General features: G+C 34.8%; 1 protein-coding gene across 2 annotated transcripts in view; it reads right to left on the reverse strand.

Annotated features, from left to right (window-relative positions):
• Positions 1-2458: 2458 nt before the first annotated feature.
• LOC103023320 (choline transporter-like protein 4) overlaps positions 2459-27403 on the reverse strand; it is a 57983-nt gene continuing 33038 nt past the window's right edge. The window contains exons 8-23 of one of the 2 annotated variants that reach the window (XM_049472901.1): positions 21350-21467; positions 20235-20252; positions 16575-16658; positions 15141-15253; positions 13419-13541; positions 12769-12868; positions 11579-11671; positions 11342-11444; positions 10489-10748; positions 8941-9035; positions 8742-8845; positions 7504-7577; positions 6650-6720; positions 5847-5941; positions 5149-5233; positions 2459-5005 (exon numbers count right to left, since the gene is read on the reverse strand). In XM_049472901.1, the coding sequence (XP_049328858.1) occupies positions 4902-5005; positions 5149-5233; positions 5847-5941; positions 6650-6720; positions 7504-7577; positions 8742-8845; positions 8941-9035; positions 10489-10748; positions 11342-11444; positions 11579-11671; positions 12769-12868; positions 13419-13541; positions 15141-15253; positions 16575-16658; positions 20235-20252; positions 21350-21467 (1640 nt within the window). In that variant the 3' untranslated portion in view covers positions 2459-4901. The remainder of the gene's footprint in view (positions 5006-5148; positions 5234-5846; positions 5942-6649; positions 6721-7503; positions 7578-8741; positions 8846-8940; positions 9036-10488; positions 10749-11341; positions 11445-11578; positions 11672-12768; positions 12869-13418; positions 13542-15140; positions 15254-16574; positions 16659-20234; positions 20253-21349; positions 21468-27403) is intronic. The other variant, XM_049472902.1, reaches the window with a different exon arrangement.

Genomic DNA, 27403 nt, shown 5'->3' on the forward strand with positions numbered 1-27403 from the left:
AGAGTAAAAAATAAGAGTAATAAATGTCCTTTACAGTTATTTCACAATTATTTTTAGTTTGTGTTTTTAACAGTCTACTTTCATTTTTGATTTTGGATTTTTGAGGATTTTACTGCTTAAGTTTTTTTTCTGATTTTTGGCACAATTTATTTTTTTTCCCACAGAATCACCTTAGGAGCAAAATCTACAAAACAAAAAATTAAAGCAAAGACTGGTAAAATAACTGCAAAGAGAGATAAAGTGACCAAGTATCTTTAAAAATATATGTGTATTTCTTATATATGTTTTTTTTTTTTTTTTGATTTCATAACAAAATGTTAAGAATATAAAGTAAAAAGTATGTTTTTAGATTAAATTTTTTCGTATTAAACTTTTGCCACAAATTTAACTCCGTAGTTTATTGTTGGTGAATCTGAATTCTGTAATCTGGATTAATTTCAGATCCACTGGAACTGAACTGAACTGGACTGAGCCCTTTTCTGTTTCATGATTATTAATATTATTATATTAAATATTAAATAGAGTAAATTGGTGGAGTTTGGTGAAGCGGTTCTGGTTGTGAGGAGTCGTCGGGGTACTAGAACTCTTTTTGCATATCACTGTTTAATCCACGCCTTTGTATTACTCGTCTTTTTGACATTAAATCCAGTAAAGGAGGAGATTAGTACTGGGTTCTGTGGGAGATGATGGTCAGATTGATGAATCGTTGCACTGAAGGTCGGAGGAAAACTAATCGACTGTGATCCGTTTGCTGGCAGTTAATAAATGTTTCATACTGCACTCAGGCTGCTGTTTATTTATTACTATTGGTTTGAGTTTATTAAAAACAATCTGATTAATCGCAACAATATTCTGTGATTAATACACTCGAGGTTCGTGTGGTGTAATATAAGGTGTAATATTGGCACTATTGGCCATTATCTCTGTTTATTGAAAGATTTTAAAGAGTTTAAGAGGAGGAGAAAATAGGATCTGTTTGGTTATAAAAACTCCGCCAGTTAAAATAGTTCCATTGCTGCTCTGTTTGTAGCTGCACTGTTTGGTTTGTAAGCGCTGCATCGTTGCTAGGTTACCTGTATGTACCTGAGAAATATAAGGAGAGCTTCGGTTACAGTGCATTACCGGCTGATAACGGTACTCATAGAACACCTCTCAGCCAATCACACTACAGCATTGGAACGAACTGTGGTATAATATGGATTAATTGTCCATTTTCTTAAAATTTAATCTTTTAATAATGGATATTTAAATGTAAAAATGGAATTACAGCATATTTATATTAGTGGTGTTAATCGATTAAACTGATTAAATTATTATTTAGTAATATTATTTATTTTATTTATTATTTATTTTAGTAATATAACTTCAGATGCAACTGAAAGAATCAGTGTTTGGAATTTATTTTACATTTATTAATGGTGTTTATTGATTTAAAGATTAATCATGATTAATTAAACTTTTTATTCTTAAGACTTGAGATTTTAATAATACATTTTACTGTAAATGCAAGGAAAACAGTGTTGGTTGAATAGAATTATATTTATATTAGTCGAGTTACTCAATTGAATGATTAATATAATTAATCACAACAATATTCTTTGATTATTTATGATTAATCAGTTTTTTTATTTTAAATATAAATAAATAATAAATAATTAATGTTCGGTACAATATTCTTTGATTAGAAAAAAGTTTAAATGCTGGTTTTTCCCTGTTGGCTGAAGAAACCTGTTAAAATGATTAATTTGGAAATTTTTATGTTTTTTTTTTTCTCAATTTAAATCACATTTGTTAACATTTTAACATAGACGGCATTATTTATTATACGTTAATTTTTGTTGTGGTTTACCCAGCCAACATCAGAAAACACTGGGCTTCATTTAGCATCTGTTCTTATTACAAAATTAAACCGTATAGAACATTTTCAATGCAGATTTTGACATTTTCCTAGGTTTTGTCTTCAGATATATTGTAAAAGTTTGTCAAAAAACAAAAAAGAGTAGCAGTAAAAACCTTTTTTTTTTACTTCTAGGATTTTTTTTCCACAGAAGAAAAAACACTTTAGCTGCAAAACCTACAAAACAAAAAAGCAAAGAATAGTAAAATCATTAAAAAGTAATTTTAATAAAACCTAAAGGAAAACCTTTTTTTTTCTGATTTTATTTCGTGTACAACTTTCGCCAAAATTTAATTAATAGTGTATTATTGGTGAATCTAAATTCGGTAATCTAGATTAATTTAAACTCCTCTAAAACTAATCTTAACTGAGCTTTTTTCTATTTATTATTATTATTATTAATATTATTATAATAATGATATTAAATACATTAGATTCTGTTGTATAGTAGTGATGTATTGTTGAGGCATGTCTAGCAGTCAGCGATCTCTCACCAGGAGGAACCCTACCCGACAGTAGGATGAACCCTGTTTATATAAATAAAAAAAATCAAACAGATGATTTATTCTCAACATTTTATTAAATATATTTCCATTCATATATACTTAAACTCTGTTAAACTCCAATGACATAAATATACAAATCATTTAAAGGCACTTAATTGACCAATCACATCCTTCATAAACGTCTGAATCAGAAACGGCTGTAAAACAGTGTAAAACTACTCTTTATTCATTTTTAAAAATAAAACATCGTTCTGGCACTAAAAGTGGTGGAAGCTATATAGTGTACACTGTGGCAAATAATGGCTTTATTTAGTCTTTTTTTGGTATTTTTCTGTATTTTTTAACAAACAGGAGACATTGAAAATCAGTGTTTCTGAAAAAAAAAAGATGAGATTCAGTAACTGAAATATTAAAAGTACAACAGTTTCAAGTTTTGTGTTGAAATCAGTTTTACAGGACCAAAAGTACATTTTTATTTTAATATCCTGTGAATTGCACAACAGAAACGCACAGAAACGTCCTTTAATCTAAATACTCCAAGCCTATTGGCTATAGAGGGTGAAGAATAAGACAAAAAGTGATCCAAGATGAGGGGAAAAAAAAAAAAAAAAAGAACAATTTTGGCTAAATTCAGTACTAAAACTAAAAGTACGCTAGAATTACACAGAGTGCTCAGAAAAGAAGAGCCGTAGCTGTAGGAACAATAGTGTTTAGACTTATATAGAGTTTAAATGCTGTATTCTAATTCAAATTCAAGTATTTAAATCTGTATATGGTATATTTTTATTAAATTTACCTAAAATATTTGATAAGGGTCGCAATTAACAGTACTTAACAGTAATAAACATGGTTTAAAATGGTTAGAAAAGTGTCTCTAATAATTATTAATACTATTTAAGACATTTATTAAATTTTTAAACATGACTAAATTTTAATGCTAAAAAATGTTGTAAGTTATAAAGAATTGAGACAACAGTAAAAAACGTACTGAATAATAATGTCTTAACTAGTGGTAATTAATAATTACTAGAGTCATTCTGTCAAAAGTACTGTTAATTAATGTACTATTAATTATTGGAAAGTGTTAGAAAAATATGCAATGCCGTATTTTATAAAATTTAATTTCAACTATTTAATCGTTTTTCTTTTGTTTGACTTGAGGTTGTGAAATTTAAATGTTATTTTTAAAAAATGTAATTAATGAATTTTCATGTTTCAAAAATTCTAATCAATTTATCAGTTATTTCACTTCTGGTGCAAGTTCTAATTTCTGAGATTTTAATTTATGATTCAATTTCTTTTTAATCTAAACAAGTATAAATGAATCTGAATCTTCTAAATCTAAAAATTGTAAGTTATTTTAAAATGTGATATTTTTTATAGTTAAAATTTAAAGTATAATTTATTTCTCAAAAAAAGTGCTCAAATAATAAAGAATTAGTTGAGACATTAGTCTTAGTCCTAAATACGGTAAATTAATACAAAAATATTCAATGCTGGAATCTATACATTTAAATTTTAACAATTCAAACTAATTTTAACAATTTTTTGGAAGTGTGAGGTGATGAAATTTGCTGTTTAAATTTTTGTACAATTTTCATAAATTGTCAGATTCCAAACATTTGAATATATATCCCCCAGGTATAAGATCTTTTATTTTAAGATTTTTATTTCTGAGTTCCAATCTCTGAGATTTGAGTTCATAAACATTTTTTTTTATTTCTTAATATAAAAACTGTAAGTTGTTATTTGAAATTTTTATATATTTTTAACAGCAAATTTTACCAATTCGCAAATTCAAGCCACTTTGTAAACACTTTGTTTGCCATTGTTGAAATTTATAAGTATTATTTATTTACAGTATTAAATATTTCTAATTGTTAGAAAGTCATTTAAGGTCATTTTAATTATACAAAATACAGATTTAAAAACTTTTGTCAGCTTTAAATCTCCATATTACTAGATCTTCACTCATTGGTCCAGTTTACAGAAGAACATTCTGAAAACGGGTTCTTTAAGGTTCTTTTTTAGTGGTTACCCAGTTCCCAACTCATCTTTCAACTGGGATCCACTAAAATCAGCTATAAAAATGAGCTTTTAGTACTGGAGTTGGAAACCAAAGTTCTATAAACTTCAACAACTTTGTTTAGAACAATTTCTTTACATAAAGGGACTGAATTTTTGACAAATCCAATGTTAAAAAAGGTTCTATATTGCACTTAAAGAGAATCCTCTATTGTTATAACCCCTAAGAACCCCTGCTAGAACTCTGAGAATCTTATTTTTATTGTTAAGTGTTTTTAAGTGCAGTAAAGGCTGTAAATCTTTGGTTTAATACAGTTTATAAAGTTAAAGGTCAGAGGTCAGTATCAGTGGATCTGAGAGGAGGAAGATGATGGTGATTTTGATCTGAAAGTTTGTTCAGGATCAGAGAGTGATTTTAGTGGATAAAAGTGACAGTGCTCTGCAGGATCTGAGGATGAAGCTCCTCCTCCTCTTCAGTTTTTGGGCTGTTTGTTCTTCTTGTTGAGGATCTTCATCAGGTTCTTGGACATGTAGTACGGTTTCTCAGCGCTGCCGTCGTTCCTCTCCAGATCCTCCACTGAGGAGAGAATACAGAGGATACACTCTCTATATATATATATACACTAATAGTGTCAATCAATTAAAATATAAATATATTCATAATTAAAAATATATAAAATAATTATAATTATAATTTATATTATGTTTTCGGGTACTTACAGAAGCAGAGGAACAGGGTGTCCACACACATGTTATAAACGCTGAAGAACCCGTTAGAGATCAGATACGCTCCCGCCACCACCGTCTAGAACCACACAGAACCACACAGATTTACACTGATCCCCGCACACAGTACTATAAACCTTAATCACGTTTATTTACCTTATAACTCAATCAAATAATTAAGTTACTTTAAAAACTAATACATTAACTTCAGACGTTCATAAATTATATATATTTAAAATTATGAAAATATTAAAATTTGAATAAAAAATAATGAAATTATAAAAAAAACTAAGAAGTTCTAATTCCTAAGTATTTCTAAACATGAACTCAATGAAATAATGAAATTATTAATTAAAACTCTTAGTACTTTTTCAAATAATTTCATATTTTTAAATTAATTAATTTTTATAAAACTATTTTAAAAATTACTAAAAGTTTAAATTCCTAAATATTCCTGAACTTCAATGTTTATTTACTGCTGTTAAACTATACACTTAATATACTATACATTAATGAAGAAAAATAAGCTGATTTCCACATTTTAAATTTGTATAAAAATAAAAAGAAAACTGAAATGAACAAAAATATAAAAGTCACCTTTTTTATTAATTTTATATAGACTTAATATAAAAATATATATATAGTATAAAACTGAATTATTATAATTAATCTAAACTGAATCAGGGACTCACTATGATGGGCATCCAGTAGTAGTTTAAGGCGGAGGCCTGGAATGAAGATCCTGGAACCTGAATTTTACCAGTGAAGAAGAAGAACGCCAGAACACCTGAAGAAGAGGAGGATGAAGAATAAAGAAAAAAAGAAGCAATATTTCAGGAAATATTTTAATGTGCCAAAAAACATCAACTAATAAACTGCATAAATGAATTGCTTTTAATATTTTACAATTAATTTCACCATTCATTCTTCTATAGACTGAAGCTTTTCATAATGAAAATTAAAATATAAAACAAAAGAATTAATAGAAGATCATTACAATATAAATGTCTCAAATATCAAGAAAAGGCTTTGCTTTAAAAGAATTCTGACCCTATTCTGCATATTTTTAAGAATTTTAAGATAAGGTAAATAAAGGTTATTTAGTTTTAAATCTTTTACAGAAAAGTTTCCTATTTGGTATAATTAAAATATATATATTTTTTTAGCTTGAAGTTTGCATTCAAAAGCATCCAGTCTGTGTATCAACTTAAAGAAGGAATATATGGGCATGTATTTCTTTAAATATGAGATACATTTAAAAAATTATATATATATATAACCATTTTCATATATTATATATACACAAACATACAAAATTGTTCAATCATTCCATTGATAGTTATTTTCGGACAGTTTTAAATGAAGTTTATTAATGGAAATTGGAGCTGCTCTCTTCTTCAGAGCTCAGAATGACGGAATTCAGGTTTAATCACCAGAAATAAATGATAAGAAATGATCAAAGCTGTTTAGAATTGAGTGTTTTCACTCAACTCACCGACTCCACCAACAACCAGCAGCTTCCCGAAGAACATCAGCATATCTGTTACCTTATCCAGAACCACCACTCTGAACACACACACAGTGTTATTGGGCTTATCAGTTATTGATTTTCTCAATAATATGAATCTGGCAGCTGTTCTATATATTGTATGAGAATTTAATGATGAACAGACAAATACAAAAACACTACAAAAATACGTAATAAAATATTTTTCATTGACTCCCATTGAAAGATACGTAAAATTAACTATACAATATGATACAGGTGCATCTCAAAAACTATAATATAATTAAAATAGTTACTTTATTTCAGTAATTCAGTTCAAAATGTGAAACTCATATATTATATAGATGTATTAAACACAGTGATCTATTTTAATCGTTTATTTATTTTATTGTTGATTATTATGAAGCTTACAGCCAATAAAAACCCAAAAATCAGTGTCTCAGAAAATTAGAATATTATATTATAAGACCAATTGGTACTTTTGGCAGTGTGAGCAGTGTGCCAAATCCTGCTGGAAAATGAAATCCTGCATCTCTATAAAAGTTGTCAGTAGCAGAGGGAAGCTGTTAGATATGAAGTGCTGTAAGATTTTGTGGGAAAACTAAACTGCACTGACTTTAGACTTGATAATAAAACACAGTGGATCAACAGCAGCAGATGACAGACATGATATAATATGTTTGTTTCACATTTTGAACTAAATTTCTGAAAGAAAGTAACTTTTTAATGATAATCTATTTTTTTTAGATGCACTAGTGTGTATATATATATATATATTGCTATTTTAATAATTACTGAACTAAATCATAATATAAAATATATCAGTAATATGATGTGTTTACCTCAAAATGTTCCTCATCAGCAGGAGGAAGGCGTTTTTGGCTGAAACGCAGAAGTTTTTACCGTATATAGCGATCTGAAACACACAGAGAGAGAAAGAGAAAAACAGACGATTCCATTATATTTAATCAAACGATTGTAAAATAGGGATTAAACAAATATTTGGCAACTGAAAAGAAGTTAACATTTATACTTACCAAACTCATTTATTTGAAGTCATATTGCAGTGTTTCCTCTAAAGTTAGCATTTTTTCAGCAATGGTAGTTGTTCCTGAATTTCTTTGGATATTAGCATGATGTTTAGCTTTTGAGTATATTTTGGTCTATATTTTGGTTAACTTCTCTTCTATTTAAGTGATTTTTTGATTGAGAACAGGTGTGGCAGTAATCAGGTGTGGGTGTGGTTAGGGAAATTGAACTCAGGTGTGATAAAACTACAGTTAAGTTATGATTTAACTGGGGGAAAACAGTTTTTCACACAGGGCCATGCGCATTTTTGATTTTTTTTTTTGCCCCTTAATAATAAAAACCTTCATTTGAAAACTGCATTTTGTGTTCACTTGTGTTGTCTTTGACTTATCTTAAACATTTAAGAGTGAAAAAACATGTTATAAAACAAGAAACTGTAAAAGAGGGCAAACACTTTTTATAGTATATAGTGAAAAATGTGACCATATGAGAGTGTGTTTATATATCACTGTATTTTGTGTATTAAAGGAGGACTCATAAATACTCATATATACACTTATTAATATGCCATACCATATGTCTGAGCATAAAACAGAGCATAATACAAAGTATTTCTCAGTGTAAATTAATGAATAAATGCACTGGGCGCCAGGAGGCAGGCTATGTGGAGTCTATGTATATATATATGTCTATGTCATTATCAGTACAGTAATGGCGGCGCTCAGAGCTGAAGCTAGTGTTATAGGATGTTTATGTTATAGTGGTTTTAATAAGCTTCTTGTGCACTTTTTAAGTCATTAATGCCTCGTTTTAAATGTCAGGGCTCTCCAGATTCTAGTAAGGAGGTGTGGAGCGACTTTGAGCTGGATAACGGTGTAAAAAGTGATTTATCAGGGTAAATTATGTGCCGATACGGCCGTTGTAAAGAGTGCTGGGCAAAAAGCACAAGAAGAATGCTGTGGGAGAGCGGAGGTGTGCTATTCATCAAAGATAAGAACTTTTTATCATGTTTTACTACAACAAAAGTCCATTTTACTGCTTTAACACTCACCATGATGTAAGCGTTTCTGTTGAGGAACTTGATGAACTTCTCCAAACACCAGAAGCAGCACTTTAAACAGCACATCAGGAACCGAGCACACGGGTTCTGAGCAGCTACACACACACACACACACACGTTGTGTTAGCTGTATGAATTGTGAATAGTTGATTTATTTGATACGAGCTCTTTAATATGGGTAGTTCTGTACCTCTGCACTTGTGGTCGATGTATTCCAGAATGATCCGGACCAGCTGGATCAGAGTCAGAATCAGAGCGCCGAACGCCAGAGAGCCCACGTGATACCTGAGAGAAATCAGTAATAAACATTAATAAACACTGAATAGAACTGAATATATAAAGTTCTTCACTAACAGAAACTTGCATTGATATTATTCTTCCCTTAACTCCACAATATGACCCTATTTTCTACCCTATTTCAATCTGTTTCAATCTGTGTTCATATAAACTTCCCCTTATCACTAGTAATGATCACTACTGACACTAGACTAAAATATAGGTCATTTGAGATGTATATCCTTATAATAAGCAAAATAATATATGTCAATAGAAATCTTAGTAAGATTTCTTAAAATAAGCAACTGCAAGTCTCAAAATCCTTGAAATAAGACTTGAATCAAGCTAAAATCCAAGATTCTATAACTTAACATTTAGACACAAAAATCAGAATACGTGGTACCACTTTAAAATAAGACTACCTTTATAAATGGTTTACAATGAGTTTATTAATGGTTACTAATTAGGTTGTAAATGCCTTAAAAATCAATAATAATCAGTTATAACACATACGTAGAAAGGGCAACAATATAGAATATAAAATATGCTGTGGGTTCACTATTTGACAAACAACAGGTCATTGTTGCTCTTTCTACGTATGTGTTATAACTGATTATTAATGATTTAATGAATATTAAGGCATTTACAACCTAATTAGTAACCATTAATAAACTAATTGTAAACCATTTATAAACCCTTTATAAAGGTAGTCTTATTTTAAAGTGGTACCGACAGGTTAACAGGTGACTTTGTGCTTATTTTGAGTTCAAATTGAGAGACTGATAAAGCATGTTCCTAAAATACAGTATTTTTATAACTATAAGGATTATATGCACCGGATTATAAAGTGCATTAAGTGACACTAGTAAGGATTAGTCTAATTCGAAGTGAATATGGGTGTCGTCATGTTTCCCTTTCTAATGGGGAAACTGGAAAAAGAAGCGCCTAAATAAACAAAACTGTAAAAAAAACAAGTGCTGGATTTTAATCTACACAGATTTCTCTCCTGAAAATTATTTATTCGGGTGAGTAAGCACGCTTAGATCTCCAGTATTTAGTCTAAAGGTGAGTTTTTAGTGAAGTTTCTCCAGCAATAAGGCTGGGTGCAGCAGCATTAGCATTAGTGTTAGCATTAGCCGCTAATCTTAGCATTAGCGTGATGTAAATGCCTCCCGATAGATAGCGCTAGACTGAGGAACCCTAAGTGTTCTGGTAAGCCAGGAAGCCGATAGAGGGGCCTCTGAACGGTGAAAGTGCTAGCGTTGTAGTTAGCAGCTAATATTAATGCTAATGCTAATGCTGCTCCAGCCTTAGTGCTGGAGAAACCTTACTTAAAACTCACCCTTATAACTCTGTACTTCAGCAGAGTGTCTTTACTTCTCCTTAATACCCAATACCAGATTTTAAGGATTTTCACGAATGATTAATTTATCTGAACTACGAGAAACGTATGTATTCTTACCGCAGTGCTCTCATGAAGGAGGAGATCAGTGGGAACATTGGGATGTCAGATGGTTTGTGGAAAGCCCAGTAGTAGGAGGCGAAGGCTCCGGCCAGCGTACACTGACCCAGAGCCAAGACGAAGTTCACGCACCAGAGGAAGGCGATCACGTTATAGATCTGCAGATTAAAGATATTCCTCTGGAACAGACCCTCTGTGTTGTACTTTATAAACACACAGCGAGCAGAGGGGCAGGCTGGGTATTCCGTACCGTTAAATAACTGGAAAAGAGAGAGAATTGTAGATGAAACTACTTATACCATGTCTGGAAGCTGTGCTTTATCCTGGCTAGCTCTCACTTTGAGTTGTGTGAATTGTTGATGATGAAACTATCACCACCATGTTTGGAAGCTTTACATTATCCTGGCTAGCTCTCACTGTGTGATGTTGATTATTATAAAACTACATCCACCATGTTTCGAAGCTGTACTTTATCCTGGTTAGCTCTCACTGTGAGTTATAGATAATGAAACTACCTCCACCATGTTTAGAAGCTGTACTTTATCCTGGTTATCTCTCACTGTGAGTTATAGATAATGTAACTACCTCCACCATGTTTAGAAGCTGTACTTTATGCTGGTTATCTCTCACTGTGAGTTATAGATAATGTAACTACCTCCACCATGTTTAGAAGCTGTACTTTATGCTGGTTATCTCTCACTGTGAGTTATAGATAATGTAACTACCTCCACCATGTTTAGAAGCTGTACTTTATCCTAGCTATCTCTCACTTTGAGTTGTAGATAATGAAACTACCACCACCATGTTTAGAAGCTGTACTTTATCCTGGCTAGCTCTCATGTTATCAGCTTACCAGTGGGTCGCAGCTCTGGTTGCCGGTGATGCCGCTGCAGTCTCCAACTGAAGTGTTCAGAGCTACGACGTTGTATATGGGTCCTCCAGACGTGGCCAGATATCTACACACCCAGAGCTAAGGAGAGATGCTACAACATGTTTTACAGCAAGGCTAGCTGTTTATTAGCCAAACACACACACACACACACACACACACACACTCATATATATATTTATAAACAAACACAGAGGATACAGTGCGGTAATTCCCCAGTAGCTAACACACACCAGTAGCATCACAAAGGTCACGAGAGGATAGACCAGCGTGGACATCATGTAACCCACAGCCCTGCAAAAATGCAAACAAATATGTGTATATTATAAACTAGATTGCAGTTCCTGCAGAAACTGCGGGTCTGATTGGCTGACATGCAGGATATCCAAACTTTTGACCAATAGCTGCTTTATCCAATAGCTCCTCCATACACACACAGTACTGGAGCTCTGGGCACACAAGGCATTCTATGAGCACCTTTATTGGGCCCCCATTATGTCCTATGGGGCAAATTTGTACGACAATTGGCACATTATATCGATTTGTTCAGCATATATTCGGAAAGTTCTATAGGCCTTCAGAATTTGGTCTTCATATCTCAAAAATGTGTAACGCACACAGGCGTGCAAATTTCTCCCCATTCATTTTCAAGAGGCAAAATCATGTGTCCAATCAGAAAGCTGTATACAATCCCACCATTCTCGATTTAGGGCACACATTTTAGTGTTGGAACAGAGTCAATATCTGTTGTGGCCCAAGTTACCCGTACATAAAACGAATGGAATAATAATAATACAAAAAAAAAAAAAACAGAAGAAGAGGAAAACTTACTGCAATCACACTAATAATAATAAAAAATAACAATATTTAAAAGGGGACATATTACACCTCTTTTTACACAAACTAGAATACAGTAGGTCTATGGTCTACATACAAAAACATGTTCATGATGTATGAAGTTCTTTACAAAAAAAATCTCTCTCGCATAAAGAGAGATAAATATCTCACCAGCTCTATTCTAATAATCTAATAATAAACTGCTGCTGGCTACGCCCCATGTTTACTCTAAGCATTTACCACACGTTAGCAGTGTTAGCTTATGCTAAACGACAAAACACAAACAAGCTAGTTCATGCTTAACTGCCACAAAAGCTCTAAAAACTTATTATTTGGACAGTTTGATTATAGATGCCTCCCTCAGAGGAAGTCTGCTGGCTTATCCTGCTGTGTCTTGTCTGAGGTTCTCAACCAAGTGTTTGGAGTGTTTATAGGGTAAAAAAAACAAGTGGAAATACCAAAGCACACAAAATGTTGGTTTTACATAATATTGTCTTCTTTAAATAATAAAAATAATATTCAAATGATGACAAATTATATATGTGTGTACATACTTGCTGGACTCCTGGATGAGGGCGATGGCTATGAGGATTCTGGTTCTCAGGAAGATCAGAATTAGCAACAGAACCCCCTCGACCACACTGAGTATTATCACTGAGAGAGAAAGAAAAAAAGAAAGAGATATTTATTTCTGAGAAAAGATAAACCAGTATGTATAACCTTCCCAATAGAACAGAAAGCTGTATTAGATAAGCTGTATTAAATTATGAAGATAATGGGCCGTAGAGAGTATAAACCCCCCAGTTCTGATCTGTGAAACTGTTTTAGTCGCATAACTAATCATCAAATATCAGTGTCTGACTTCACTGGTAAAGTTTGGTAGAGGGGGGATTATGGACAAGGCCGCTTAGTTTCAGTGCAGGGAAATCTAACTGCTTCAGCATTACGAAACATTTCTAGAACAGTTTGGGGAAGACCCATTTCTATTCCAGCATAACTCCACCATTAAATCCAGGATTCAGGTGTTCACTTCTGTGTGCACAGGTGTATAAAAGTGGCAATTAGGCCACGCTGGGGCGGCTTCTACAAACATTATGCTGAAAGAATGGGAGTTTCACTACTCATTACTACATATTCCACAGCCAACCGTCATTTTAGCTTTAATTAGACCCCTATTAATTGCTATATTACTAATCAGACGTACAGAAGGCCAGCCAGGTGTCTCTGATCTGCAGGTAGACGTTAACGTTGGTGGTGAAGCCCACGCTGTTGTAGGTGAGGGTGGAGTTCGCCAGCTGCATGTACTCATTATAGCAGTACCATATACCTGAGAGAGAGAGAGAGAGAGAAAGAGAGAGAGAGAGAATATTGCATTTCTTAGATATTGTACATTTTTGTAAATGTGCCTCTAGCAAAGGTGTGAAAAGTATCTCTAGATAGATAGATAGATAGATAGATAGATAGAGAGAAATAGCTAGATAGATAGATAGATAGATAGATAGATAGATAGATAGATAGATAGATAGATAGAGAGAAATAGATAGATAGATAGATAGATAGATAGATAGATAGATAGATAGATAGATAGATAGAGAGAAATAGATAGATAGATAGATAGATAGATAGATAGATAGATAGATAGATAGATAGATAGATAGATAGATAGATAGATAGAGAGAAATAGATAGATAGATAGATAGATAGATAGACAGACAGACAGACAGACAGACAGACAGACAGACGTATAGACAGACAGACAGACAGACAGACAGACAGACAGACAGACAGACAGACAGACAGATAGATAGATAGATAGATAGACAGATAGATAGATAGATAGATAGATAGATAGATAGATAGATAGATAGATAGATAGACAGACAGAGACAGATAGATAGATAGATAGATAGATAGATAGATAGATAGATAGATAGATAGATAGATAGATAGACATATAGATAGATAGATAGATAGATACAGAGAAATAGATAGATAGATAGATAGATAGATAGATAGATAGATAGATAGATAGACGTATAGATAGATAGATAGACATATAGATAGATAGATACAGAGAAATAGCAAGATAGATAGACAGACATATAGATTTATTGATCCTTGAGGGGAAATTCTACTCATTACTCTGTAGGTAGAATAGAATATAGATACTGGGGTTTAATAAAATACTTCTGTAGAAGTTATAGTGTGTGTATATAAGTGTGAACTTAAGCTTTTTACTCTTTAAGTAAGTATTTAAAAAAGTACTGGATTCTAAACTACTAAAAGTATAAAAGTAAAAAGTAATGTAAGGGAAAAAAATAAAGCCATTAAGAACAAAGGCTTAGGCCACGCCCACAGAGTCCTATAGTGCACTATTAACCCCCCCTTCCTAAAACACATTTATCTAAAAGCTATAATGACTATAATGTTAAAATATTAAAATGTTAATGATGATAATATAATGTGGGATTTTGCACTCGGCTGTTCTCTAGTGTTTCAGCTGCATATATGCTGATTATAAATGAATGTATTTTATTTAGTAGAATGTAAATATATTAAAGAAGTTTAGTTGGACTGGAGTTTATCTGGAGTTCTCTTTAGTCTCTGCATGGATACAGTATAAACCAATAGGGAGTCAGAATGGTATATGTTTATACTTCTCTACATCCAATCACAATCAGATTCACTCTATCTGGATGGAGAGATTTATCTGGATAGGAGTTTTATTAACCGATGAGAAGCCGTAATGAAAACCAGCTGAAATGAAACAGGAGTAACGAGGCTGTTTTTATTAAAATGTAAAGAGAGGAAAGTTCAGATAATTGTGTGAAAATGTAAAATAATTACTTTCAGTAAAGTAGAGATAACCTATATTTATACTTAAGTAGCGTAATTAAGTATTTGTACTCCATTACTTCACTCTTACCGAAAGCTCCCACAGCCAGAACTCCGAGAATGAGAATCCAGACCAGGATTCCTGCTAAAAACCTCAACAGCAGCAGAAACAGCAGACTGACCACCATTGCTATCACCATCCCACTGAGAGAGAAAGATAACAAAGCTTTAATAACATTAATATACCTGGGGGACCTTTATTTTGGTAAACATTAACAAGTGTGCAGTTAAAAATCTGCGTATAATTGGAAGTTTCTGCAGTTATCGGATTACCATTATAAGGTGCAGTATAAATAAACGTAAATTTTCATACATAAGGTGCACCGGATTATAAGGCGCATTATGCGACACTAGTAAGGAACAGGGGAGTCGCCATGTTCTCCTTCTATCCATTATAGTGTCACTAAACTATGGAACGAGTTGAGTTGCCACGGTTTGTTAGGTTAGCCCCCCTCCTTGTCGACTTTTAAAATCCCGCCTGAATCCTCATTTTTATTCGTTTGCTTTTAATTGCAGTTGATTTTTAATTGATATTTGATAGTTTGATTGTTCATTTTGTTTTAATTGATACCTTACTTATTTATTACTGTCAAGCACTTTGGTCAACATTTGTTGTTGAAGATGTGCTTTAGAAATAAAATTCACGTTGACATTCTAATTCAGCAGGTCTCGCCACCCAGCTGAAAGCTAAGTAAACAAAACTGTTATTCTTAAGAAACACATTTTCATTGTATTCGCTGGATGTTAATCTACACAGATCACTTTCCTAAAAACTGTTTATTGGGTAAATAAAGTGCTTCCGTTTATTTACAGTAAGATTAGATTTCCAGATTTACACTAAGGCTGGGTGCAGCAGCAGCAGCAATAGCATTAGCAGCTAACCACTTGTGCTAGCCACGGTTAGCAGCTAATTCCACCCAACAGCGCTACACAGAGGAACTCTAAGTTCCGATAAGCCAGGGCGATTATAGCTAGAATTTGTTTTAACATGGTCAACATGCAGACTACAGTCTGATATACTCACCTCTGAACAGTGAAAGAGCTAGTGCTTAGTGCAGTTAGCGGCTAATGCTAATTCTAATGCTAATGCTGCTCCAGCCTTGGTGCTGGAGAACTAAACTGAAACTCCTGTATAACTCTGTACTTCAGTGGAGTGTCTTTACTGCTCCTTAATACCTGACTGATAGAATTCATACATAAGGAGCACCAGATTATAAGAACACTGATGATTTTTAGGAAAATTAAATGATTTTACAGATAAATCTAGTATCTCATTTCTTAAATCAGAGTAAGATCTAATAATCTGATTATAATACCTGATAAATAGAGATGCTATTTTTACAGATATGATGTTTTATTGAATGGTAAAATATTATATGATATAAAAAAAAGATTTTAAAAAAGTAAAGTAAAGTAAAATAGTGCTGTAAAATTCCCACAAGAGGGCGCCGTGCTTCACACTCACAGAACAATCCACTGCCATGTGGAGGCAAAGTCTGCAAATATCCTCACGCCAACGTCCCGAGCATTAAACCCCTGCACCAGATCACTGAGAGAGAGAGAGAGAGAGAGAGAGACAGAGAGAGAGACAGAGAGAGAGAGAGACAGAGAGAGAGAGAGAGAGAGAGAGAGAGAGAGACAGACAGAGAGTGTTATGATTATGGTTACGCCTCTGAACAATAGTTAACCTCAGAGGACAAACTCTTACGCTACTAAGCAACAACAAACACTGACTCAGCACACACACACACACACACACACACACACACACACACACACACACACACACACACACACACACACACACACACACACAGACAGGTGGACAGAAGGTTAAATATTACTGCAGTAATAGTAGAAGTCCTTCGTTAATTCTTTCATGTCAGCAAAAATACTAATACTTAAAGTATTTACCTTTAATTACTTTAAGTACTTTAAATAAATTCCAACACTGAATAATAAGGGATGCGCTGAGGTTTGTGGAGGGTGGAGTGGGTGGATGCTTGTGTTTCAGGGAGCCTCCATGTCTATGTTACCTTCTGGCTCTTTCTCTCTTTAGTTACTCTGTTTTATTCAGAGTATTTCTCTTCATTTATCTTCCTCACTCTACTCTATAATCTGATCTCATTCTCTGCTCTCCATAAATCCAAAAAGAAGTCAAAAAAGAAGAATTAATAAGTGACAAAACCAATGCAAAAGTACAGACACATAAAAACTACTCAAGTACAGTAACCAATTACATTTACTGCATTACTGTCCACCGTTTATTCCTTCATTTCAATACGTATTTACCTCCAAATGTACTTAATTCTCGTGAGTAAAAGTACAAATTTCCGATTATCAATTAATCATTTAATTGAATGTCATCAATTATTCAGACTTTTTTTTGTTGGGCTTCCAAATAGAAGCACTTTCCGTTACATTATAATCAAGTATCTATAAATAATAAGGGATGTCTTCAGGTTATAACCAATTACATTTACTTCATTACTGTCCACCATTCATTCTCAACAGGATACTGTAAAAATACCGGAATTCATTAGGCCACTTATGTTCGATTATTATTTAATCTCAATTCTCAAACATAATTCTAATGAGAACTTTGCTATTTCTCATTCAGTGGAGGAATGCAGTATATATTGTTCCTACAAATATATTGATAGTTTATACAACATAGTGGTGATTCAGAAATATAAAAGGTTTATACAAATCAATTTTGACCCCAAACATAATAAATTACTATTGTTACTATTGTTGATAACATCAAATATATTAAATTGTACAGATTTTATATTACAAAAAGCTTTACTTAGAAATAATAAGAAAACATTAAAATACCAATAAGATCTCTATTTTCAATTTTAGTTAAATCAATAAGATTTTACCACTGTGGTGTTCCTCAAGGTTCAGTGCTTGGACCTCTGCTGTATTCATTCTAAACTCTATGACCATGATCTTATGCTTGTCGTCACTTTTTCTAATGAATTCTGCATTTAGCACCTTTAATTTGCATTACTGCTGATACAAATGTGCAAATGCACACAAAACATCTCGTCTAACCTGTGTAGAGAAGTACTGCCAATAGAATAGGACCATTTGGAGCAGTTAATCAACCATAAACCTACTGGAACCAGATTATCACTATTATGCACTTCAACTGTGGGTGGTGTTAATGTTATGGCTAGGCCTGTAACAATAATTTTTGCGAATGATATTTTGTCCCAGAAATGATTGCGATAAACGATATTGTTGGCCTAATAAAAGTATTGATAGTTTCCACAACATAGCGGTGATGCAGAAATATAAAAGGTTTATACAAATCAATTTTGACCCCAAACATAATAAATTACTATTGTTACTATTGTTGATAACATCAAATATATTAAATTCTATTTTTTTATATTACAAAAAGCTTTACTTAGAAATAAGAAGAAGACATTAAAATACCAGTAGGATCTCTATTTTAAATTTTAGTTAAATCAATCTGATTGATTGTGATTTGCATATTTCTCCATAGTTGCATTACATGTATTCTGGTTGTAGAATTTTTAAAATGGCTATTTAAGTAGTCGACAAACACATATAACATGTGACATAAACGGGTAAAAATCTGTAGTTTCTGTAGTTTAAAATAGCTGGAGTCAGATTGACACCAAACATAAAATATGTTAGTAAATTTGAACATAATAGGAGGGTTAAAACACGTTCTATTACCTTAGAATCAAGAATCTATGAATAATAAGTGATGCACTTATTATTTTTTTGTTTGTGGAGGGTGGAGTGGGTGGATGCCGGGGTTTCAGGGAGCCTCCGTGTCTATGTTACCTTCTGGCTCTCTCCCTTTAGTTACTCTACTTATGTATAATAATCAATTACATTTAATTTATTACAGTCTACCACTCACTCCTCTCTCACACAAACACACACACACACAAACAGTGAGGAAAAACAGTAGGGTTAGTGTGTAGAACTCAGATAAACTCACTGCCAATAAAAAATAAACTCTACAACTACAAGCAGCCGTCCATCTACAGCCCACAGGAAGAGACAGAGCTGAGGAATGAATGATGGGAGGAAAGAGAATTTACAGCAATTCAGATTATTCAGATTATTCCATTTATATAAAAAACACTTCCCCAAACTCTCACTTCTACCAACAACCAGATCACTGCAGTTTCTGAACCAGTTTCTCTGATTTTGCTATTTATAGGTTTATGTTTGAGTAAAATGAACATTGTTGTTTTATTCTATAAACTACAGACAACATTTCTCCCAAATTACAAATAAAAATATTCTCATTTAGAGCATTTATTTACAGAAAATGAGAAATGGCTGAAAAACCTCAAATAATGCAAAGAAACAAGTCCATATTCATAAAGTTATAAGAGAGAAATCAATATTTAGTGAAATAAATAATTTAGTTTTTTATCACAGATTTTATCGAATGAATCCGATTCCAGGTTATGTTCAGTCAGAGAGAAAGAGCGAGAGAGAGAGAGAGAGAGAGAGAGAGCTCAGTCAATGGAGGAGCTACTGAGCCCCTTCTGAAGTCCCCAATGCTTCACCAGCCGCTCACGTTCAGTAAAACTGAGCCGGAACCTCTTTTAGAGGCTGTACGTGTGACGCAAGTACGTAAAGACACGTGACGTGACTAGAAGAAGAAGAACTCACGCAAAAAGTGACCCGACACCCCAGTTTTAAGAATAAATATATTAGACTTAGCTTAGGGAGGGTTGTTCCAGCACACTGGTACCATTAAACACTATATTTTATCCATATTCTTCTCCACTCAGAAATGCTTCTGCTTTCAGTTTAGAAACTTTTACTAATATTTAAATTTGTTTTATGATCTGAAACATTAAATAGATAAACACGCAAAAAATAAGAAATCAAGAAGGGAAATAAATACTTTTTCACACCACTGTATAACAAAAACTTCAATTAAGTTCAATTAACTTGAGGTAGAGTGTGTAGGGGAAGTGTGTAGGGATTCAAAGAGGGGGAGAAGATCAGTAGATAACGGAGGAGAAGAAAAGGAAGTGAAGAAGAAAGGAAGAAAGGAAGTGAGGTAACACTGCAGACACTCTCTACGACTATGGTGAAGATGAACACACTGATCACTCACGCTGTATACACTCCTCCACTGCCAACAAAACACAAACAGGTTATTTACATTTGGCACGGTGTAACACTGACTTCCCAAAAGTCATGGGACGGGAGACCCCGCCCACATATCCCACAGGTCAGTGCAGGGCTCTTCAGCTTCCGCGGGAACTGGGAAAAGTTCTTAAATATGTAGTGAATTCACTGTGGGGTTCCTCAAGGTTCAGTGCTCGGATCTCTGCTGTATTCATTCTAAACTCTATGACCATGATCTTATGCTTGTCGTCACTTTTTCTAATCAATTCTGCATTTAGCACCTTTAATTTGCATTATCGCTGATACAAATGTGCAAATGCACACAAAACATCTCGTCTAACCTGTGTAGAGAAGTACTGCCAATAGAATAGGACCATTTGGAGCAGTTAATCAACCACAAACCTACTGGAACCAGATCATCACTATTATGCACTTCAACTGTGGGTGGTTTTAATGTTATGGCTAGGCCTGTCACGATAATTTTTTGCGAATGATATTTTGTCCCATAAATTATTGCGATGAACGATATTGTTGGCCTAATACAGTTATAACATCATACTGTAACAAATTAATTAACTAAATTAATTTTAAAGACAATAAACTTTCCATTCCTGTTTATGCATCTAATATTGGTACCTGAAAAGTTCCAGCTTGAACCAAAGTAGGTTATAGTAGGTTCTTCAGTGTGTACTACAGTATATATACATGTACATTGCAATGTGTGAAGGCAGGGGAACCGTGGGTCTGTTCCACACCATGGCGTGCAGCCCCGGTCTGTCCCAGCTGGCACACGTTGAACCGGCATTAAGACCAGACCCTGTTTTGGGTGTTGATAGAGGGCATTTTTCCTAATAAAGGTGCAGCCACGCCCACAGTCAGAATATATGTCAGTGCATTTTGTAAGTGCAGTTGTTATTAGTTATTGTGACAGGCCTAGTTACGGCTGATACCTATGTTGTTTAAATACACTGTTAAAAACACTTTTACCAGTTTGGTAAAAAAGCATATTTGTATAATACTTGTACTGTAATCATATTATTAGCGGTATTCTGGAGCTAATCTCCTTTATTTCTCTATTAAAAATATACTGAAATGAATTACCTCGTGGCGTTTTTGATGGTATTCACAGTCTGATTGTGGGTCATCCCGGGGTAAGAGAAGTTAGTAGGGATGCCATCAGTTGCTGCCATTCCAAAACTGGGCAAACATCTCCCCAAAACTACAGAAAGAGAGAGAGAGAGAGAGAGAGAGAGAGAGAATGGATGTCAGTAATTAAATAATACACACAGTGTCGTTAATTTGGCTTAATGTCCATTTTATCTTATTTAAATTAGCAGTAATTCTATGGATTTGATAAGCTGTTACTGGTAATTGTAGATGTTGCAATTAGGTAAAACAAATGTGAAGCAGGCCTAGTAACTACCACCAATATTATATAATTATATAATCAGAATTTAGATAAATATACAGTAGTTTTTAGAACTGTTTTGAGCTTTAACAAGTGCTGTAATTTGTGGTTCAGTTTCTGAGGTGAATCTGTGAAGGGTCAGGTATAGAAAGCTGTATAGGTAAAGGAAATGCTATAATAAGTTTCTGTCACATGATCAGCTTGTTGTATATCTTATTATATTCATGTTATACAGAGCTGTACAGGGCCAGTATACATCCAGTGAATTTTTTTTATTTATTTTAAAACACTGTAATTCTAGCATTTTATATAAATTTCAATCACGTCTCCGAGTGTCTTTATTGATTTTATGGTTTAATGGTAATTTAAATTAATACTAAAAAAAGATTTTGTATCTATATGACATCAGAGCCAGTGTTTACCTGCAATAACAGAGATTTAACATTTATACAGGTGATCTGAATCTAAAATCAGATTCTCAATCAGAAAGAGAGAGAGAGAAAAGGACAAAAAGAGAGAGGACAGGAGAGAGAGAGAAGGGGAGAGAAACAGAGAGACAGAGGTCGAGAGAAAACGAGAGAAAAAGAGAAAGAGTCAAAAGAGAGATAGAAAAGGAGAGAGAGAGAAAAAAGGAAATAGATAGAGAAGAGGAGAGAGAACAAGAGAAAAGGAAAAAGAGCAAAAGGAGAGACAGAGAAGGTGAGAGAAACAAAAAAGGAGAGAGAGAGAGAAAGAGAGAAAGAAAGAAAGAAAAGGAAATAGAGAGAAGGAGAAAAAAGAACAGAGAGAGAGAGATCGAGAGAGATTAAGAGAAAAGGAGAAAGAGCCAAAGGAGAGAGATAGAAAAGGAGAAAGAGAGACAAAAGGAAGGAGAGAGAGAAAAGGAAACAGAGAGAAAGAGCAAAAGGAGAGAGATAGAAAATGAAATACAGAGAAAGAGAAAAAAGAAGAGAGAGAGATAGAGATCGAGAGAGATTAAGATAAAAGAGAGGAAAAAAAAGAAAAGAGAGGGGGAGAGAGTTCCATTGAACATGTCAGTGTGAGCTCCCTGATTTTTGTGTCGTTTTTTCTTTTAAGGTGAGAAAGATGATGAATTAATTTATAGAAACAGTGATATTAAGTCATACTAAGAACAAACAGAAACAAAACAAGACCAAAAACCTCCAAATCGGTAAAGTATTGAGGAAAATACCACCAGAAACAACAGGAGTGAAACTCTTCAGCACAACAGAGGTCAGGACTGAGATACACAGATATACAGAGAACTGGAATCATCTCAGAGTGAGAAACACACCAGCAGGTCTCAGAGACGATACAGAATAAGTGAGTTGGAGGAAATCAGTCATTATTTATTAATTATTTAATATTTTATTTATATTTATATAGAGTTTTATAACAAGCTAACTGCTAAAGCTAATATGGCAGTTAGAATTTGAAATTTGAAAAAAGCTCCTCCAACTGCTCCAGCCTCAACATTCTATCAGCCCAGCAGTCAACATGATCCAGCCAGAGGAAGCACCAGCACCCACTGAACACTGCACTGAGGAGAGAGAGCACTCACCTTGCAGCTCACATCACTCCTGTCCCGTTATTTACCCTCCTGAGGTCAAGAGCGAGACGGCCAGGAAACAATTTAAACACAAACTGCTGAGAGAGAAGCCAGAGAGTCTGTTCTCAGACCTGTATAAGACAGGGGAGACCAGCAACCTCATATTCTACACAGATAGCCCAGAATCATGGCACAAGGCTTTAACATCGTACTACACATCTGTTAAAAAAGAGGGCATCTGTAACGGGTGGAAACTGAAAATAAAAGACCCCACTGTCATGACCACCATCAATATCTACAAAAATGGAACACTCATGGTTCAGGGAAACCTGAGTGAATTTGAGAAATCATTCGGTCGTCTGAGAGAAGCAGCAGAGGAGGAAAGAGGCAGAGACAACATTCTGCAAGAGGAAAAGTCTGATCCTCCTCAACACAATACCACAACCCAGTCTTCAGCCCAGACCTCATCCCAGTCCTCGGACCAGACCTCTGACCAGACCTCAGCCCAGGAGCAGAAGGACATTGGACAGAATCAGCTCACACCACTCCACACCTCCATTACTCTTTTAAAGGGACATTTTACACAACTGGAGGGAGAGATAGTCCAGCTTAGGGAAATGTTTCTCAAACAACAAACAAACATGAAATGGATTCAGGAAAAAGAGGACTTCAAAAAAGAACTGAGTGATCTGAGAGAACAACTGAGGATTCTTCAGGTGGAGAAAGAGGAGGACAGGAGCAGATACAGAAAGGAGATGGCTGAGCTGAGGGAAGAACTGAGACTGAGGGACAGTATAGTGGAGAGTCTAAAAGAACAGCTACTCTCACTCAAACAACCCCAGAGTCCTCCAACAACCAAGATCTCCAGACAGACCAACCCTAACAACCACCTCCAGCCTCCTTCCATAACCCCCACCAGCTCCCAACAACCTCCTGCCAACCAACCATCACAACCAGAGCAGTGCACAACCATGGATGAAGGAAGAAATGCAGAGCAAATAGAAATTGCACTACTAATTGACTCAAATGGAAAATTCATTGATGAGAAAAAACTCTTCCCAAGACACAGAGTGGCTAAAATATGGTGCCCATCTACCCAGAAAGCACTGGAGCTTCTCACAGAAGCAAATCTGGGGTCACCATCCCACATTATCATCCACACGGGTACAAATGACCTCAGAACCCAACAAGAAAAAGTTTCCATGTCTCTGAAAGCGGTGATGGAGAAAGCCAGCAATACTTTCCCAAGTTCAAAGATTATTATCTCCACCTTGCTGCCCCGAAAGGATTTCCACCCATATACCATTCAAAAAATCAATGCCAGTATTTCCAGAGACTGCGCCCTCCACCCAAACATCCACCTCGCTCATCATCCAACACTCAACACTGACTGCCTCCACGACCATGTCCACCTTCTCAAAAGGGCAGTTCCTGAGTTCGCCAGAAAGTTAAAGGACATTGCTCTGTCCCGAAATGTCACCGCTTACCAAAGAACCACTGGACATACACCTAAACCCAGAGATCGAGCTCCTACACGAACCACCAACCTGAGACCCCAACACCGAGCCCCACACTACCCAGCACTACCCAACATGCAGAGGAGTCCTCAGGAAAACCCTTTTCCAGCACCAGCATCAGATCACCTCACAGATACCCAAACTTCAATATTGCCACTGGGCCCAACATCAGCACCCCTGAACCCACAGACCAGGCCAGGAAATCTGACCTACGCTCAGGCCCTCAGCAGAACTAACCCTAACGCAGCAGAACTGAGAGACATAGGACAAATGCTCAACCACATCTGCTCACGTCTGATGGGACATGATTCATGGTGAGATACTAAATATTACCACAGAAAATGAAATGTTGAAATATACCAATCATAAATTCAAATTGGCTATTCTAAAACTTTTTAACTGTGTTTTAAATTATGGCAATTTCCCATCAATCTGGAACGAAGGACTCATAACCCCGATCTATAAATCCGGCGACAAATTTGAACCAAACAATTACAGAGGGATCTGTGTTAATAGCAATCTAGGGAAGGTCTTCTGTAGCATTATCAACAAAAGAATTATAAACTTTATAACTGAACACAACATCCTAAACAAAGCTCAGATTGGATTCCTACCTAATTATAGATCATCAGACCATGTTTTTACCCTCCACACCCTCATTAATAAATATGTCACCCAAAACAAACAAAAGATTTTTGCTTGTTTTGTTGATTTCCAAAAAGCATTTGACTCAATCTGGCACAAAGGATTACTATTTAAACTTCTAAACAATGGAGTGGGAGGGAAAGTCTATGATCTAATCAAATCTATGTACACAACTAGTAGATGTGCAGTGAAAGTGGGATCTCAGAGGACTGATTTCATCACCCAATCACGAGGTGTACGACAGGGCTGTAGTCTGAGTCCTACAATGTTTAATTTATATATAAATGAACTGGCTGAATCATTAGACAGATGTGAAGATATCCCTGGTCTATCTCTTGATGATTCAGTGATAAAATGTCTTCTTTATGCAGATGACTTGGTACTGCTATCTCCCACAAAAGAGGGTCTTCAACAAAGTTTAGACCTTCTACACAAATACTGTGATACATGGGCTCTGAAAATAAACCATCACAAAACCAAAATCGTAATATTTCAGTACAAATCACAACGCAGTAACCATGTTTTCACAATTAATAAAACTAATATTGAACAATCAAATAAATACACATATTTAGGCCTAACAATCACCTCTACGGGAAGTTTTGGCTTGGCTGTGAAGGAACTCAAAGAGAAAGCAAGACGTGCACTTTTCGCCATTAATAAATCTATTAAATTTGATTTACCAATCAAAATTAGACTCAAAATATTTAAATCTGTTATAGAGCCCATTGCACTCTACGGCAGTGAGGTTTGGGGGCCCCTAACAAAAAATGACTTCCCAAACTGGGACAAACACCCTATAGAGGTTCTGCACACCGAATTCTGCAGGAGTATCCTACGTGTGCATGCAGAGCTGAACTGGGCCAATACCCCCTAATATTAACCATCCAAAAACGAGCCGTGAACTTCTATAAACACATTAAATCCAGCCACCCCCAATCACTCCATTACAAAGCTCTGACCAATCAGGAACAGAACCTCCAGAAGAGCCCCCTTACCCAATTAATCCTAAACATCACCCACCTTAACCCTGCCGACATTACACACTCTACACACCCCCACCACACACTCACCCAAACACTACGACCCAACCCGATCCTCACCAGACTAAAAGAACAGTACCACCACTACTGGACCCAGAGTATCCAACACCAACCCAAACTGCAGTGTTACTCAGCCCTGAACCGAGAGTACACCCTCGCAGAGTACCTCACACTGATCCCAGATCAGAACCTCAGGAAAGTCCTGACCATGTACCGACTCAGTGATCACAGCCTGGCCGTGGAGACGGGTCGGCACAGACGGACCTGGTTACCCAGAGAGTCCAGGCTGTGCTCTCACTGTGATTGGTCCGTGGTGGAGACAGAGTTGCACTTTCTGACCGAGTGTCCCAGGTACGCCCAGATCAGAGAGAGATATTATGGACAAATGATCGACATCTCTCCTGAGTTCCTGCACTACAGTAACAATGAGAAACTCTCCTGTTTATTAGGAGAGAAGAGTAAACTCCTCCCACTCTCAGCTCTCTATATCACAGCCTGTCACAACCTGAGAGACAACCACTCTAAACAATAATCAATATCCATTACTAATCAATATTACCCCCTACTGTTCACTTATTTATATTTAGATTCTATATCTATATCTCTTTTCATTGATATGCCATTATTATTGTTAACATTGTTATTTCATATTTAATATTTAATATTTTTCATATCAATATTATTTAATCTCTTCTTGTTTAAGTTGTTTTATTAGATTTTCTTTTTTCATTGTGTTTATATTTGTGTATTGTTTGTCTGCTTTGGCAACAGTGTACCTTGTGACAGTCATGCCAATAAAGCTTTATTGAACTTGAACTTGAACTTAGGATAAAAGAAGAGAAAGAGAAAAGGAGAAAGAGAGAGAAGAGAAAGTAGAGAGAGAAAAGGGAACAGAGAAAAAGAGCAAAAGGAGAGAGACAGAAAAGAAGAGAGAGAAAAGGTAATAGAGAGAAATAGAAAAAAGAGAGAGAGAGAGAAAAAGAGAAAGAACCA

Source organism: Astyanax mexicanus, unplaced genomic scaffold (genome assembly GCF_023375975.1).
Source record: "Astyanax mexicanus isolate ESR-SI-001 unplaced genomic scaffold, AstMex3_surface scaffold_31, whole genome shotgun sequence".
Taxonomy (NCBI): Eukaryota; Metazoa; Chordata; class Actinopteri; order Characiformes; family Acestrorhamphidae; genus Astyanax; species Astyanax mexicanus.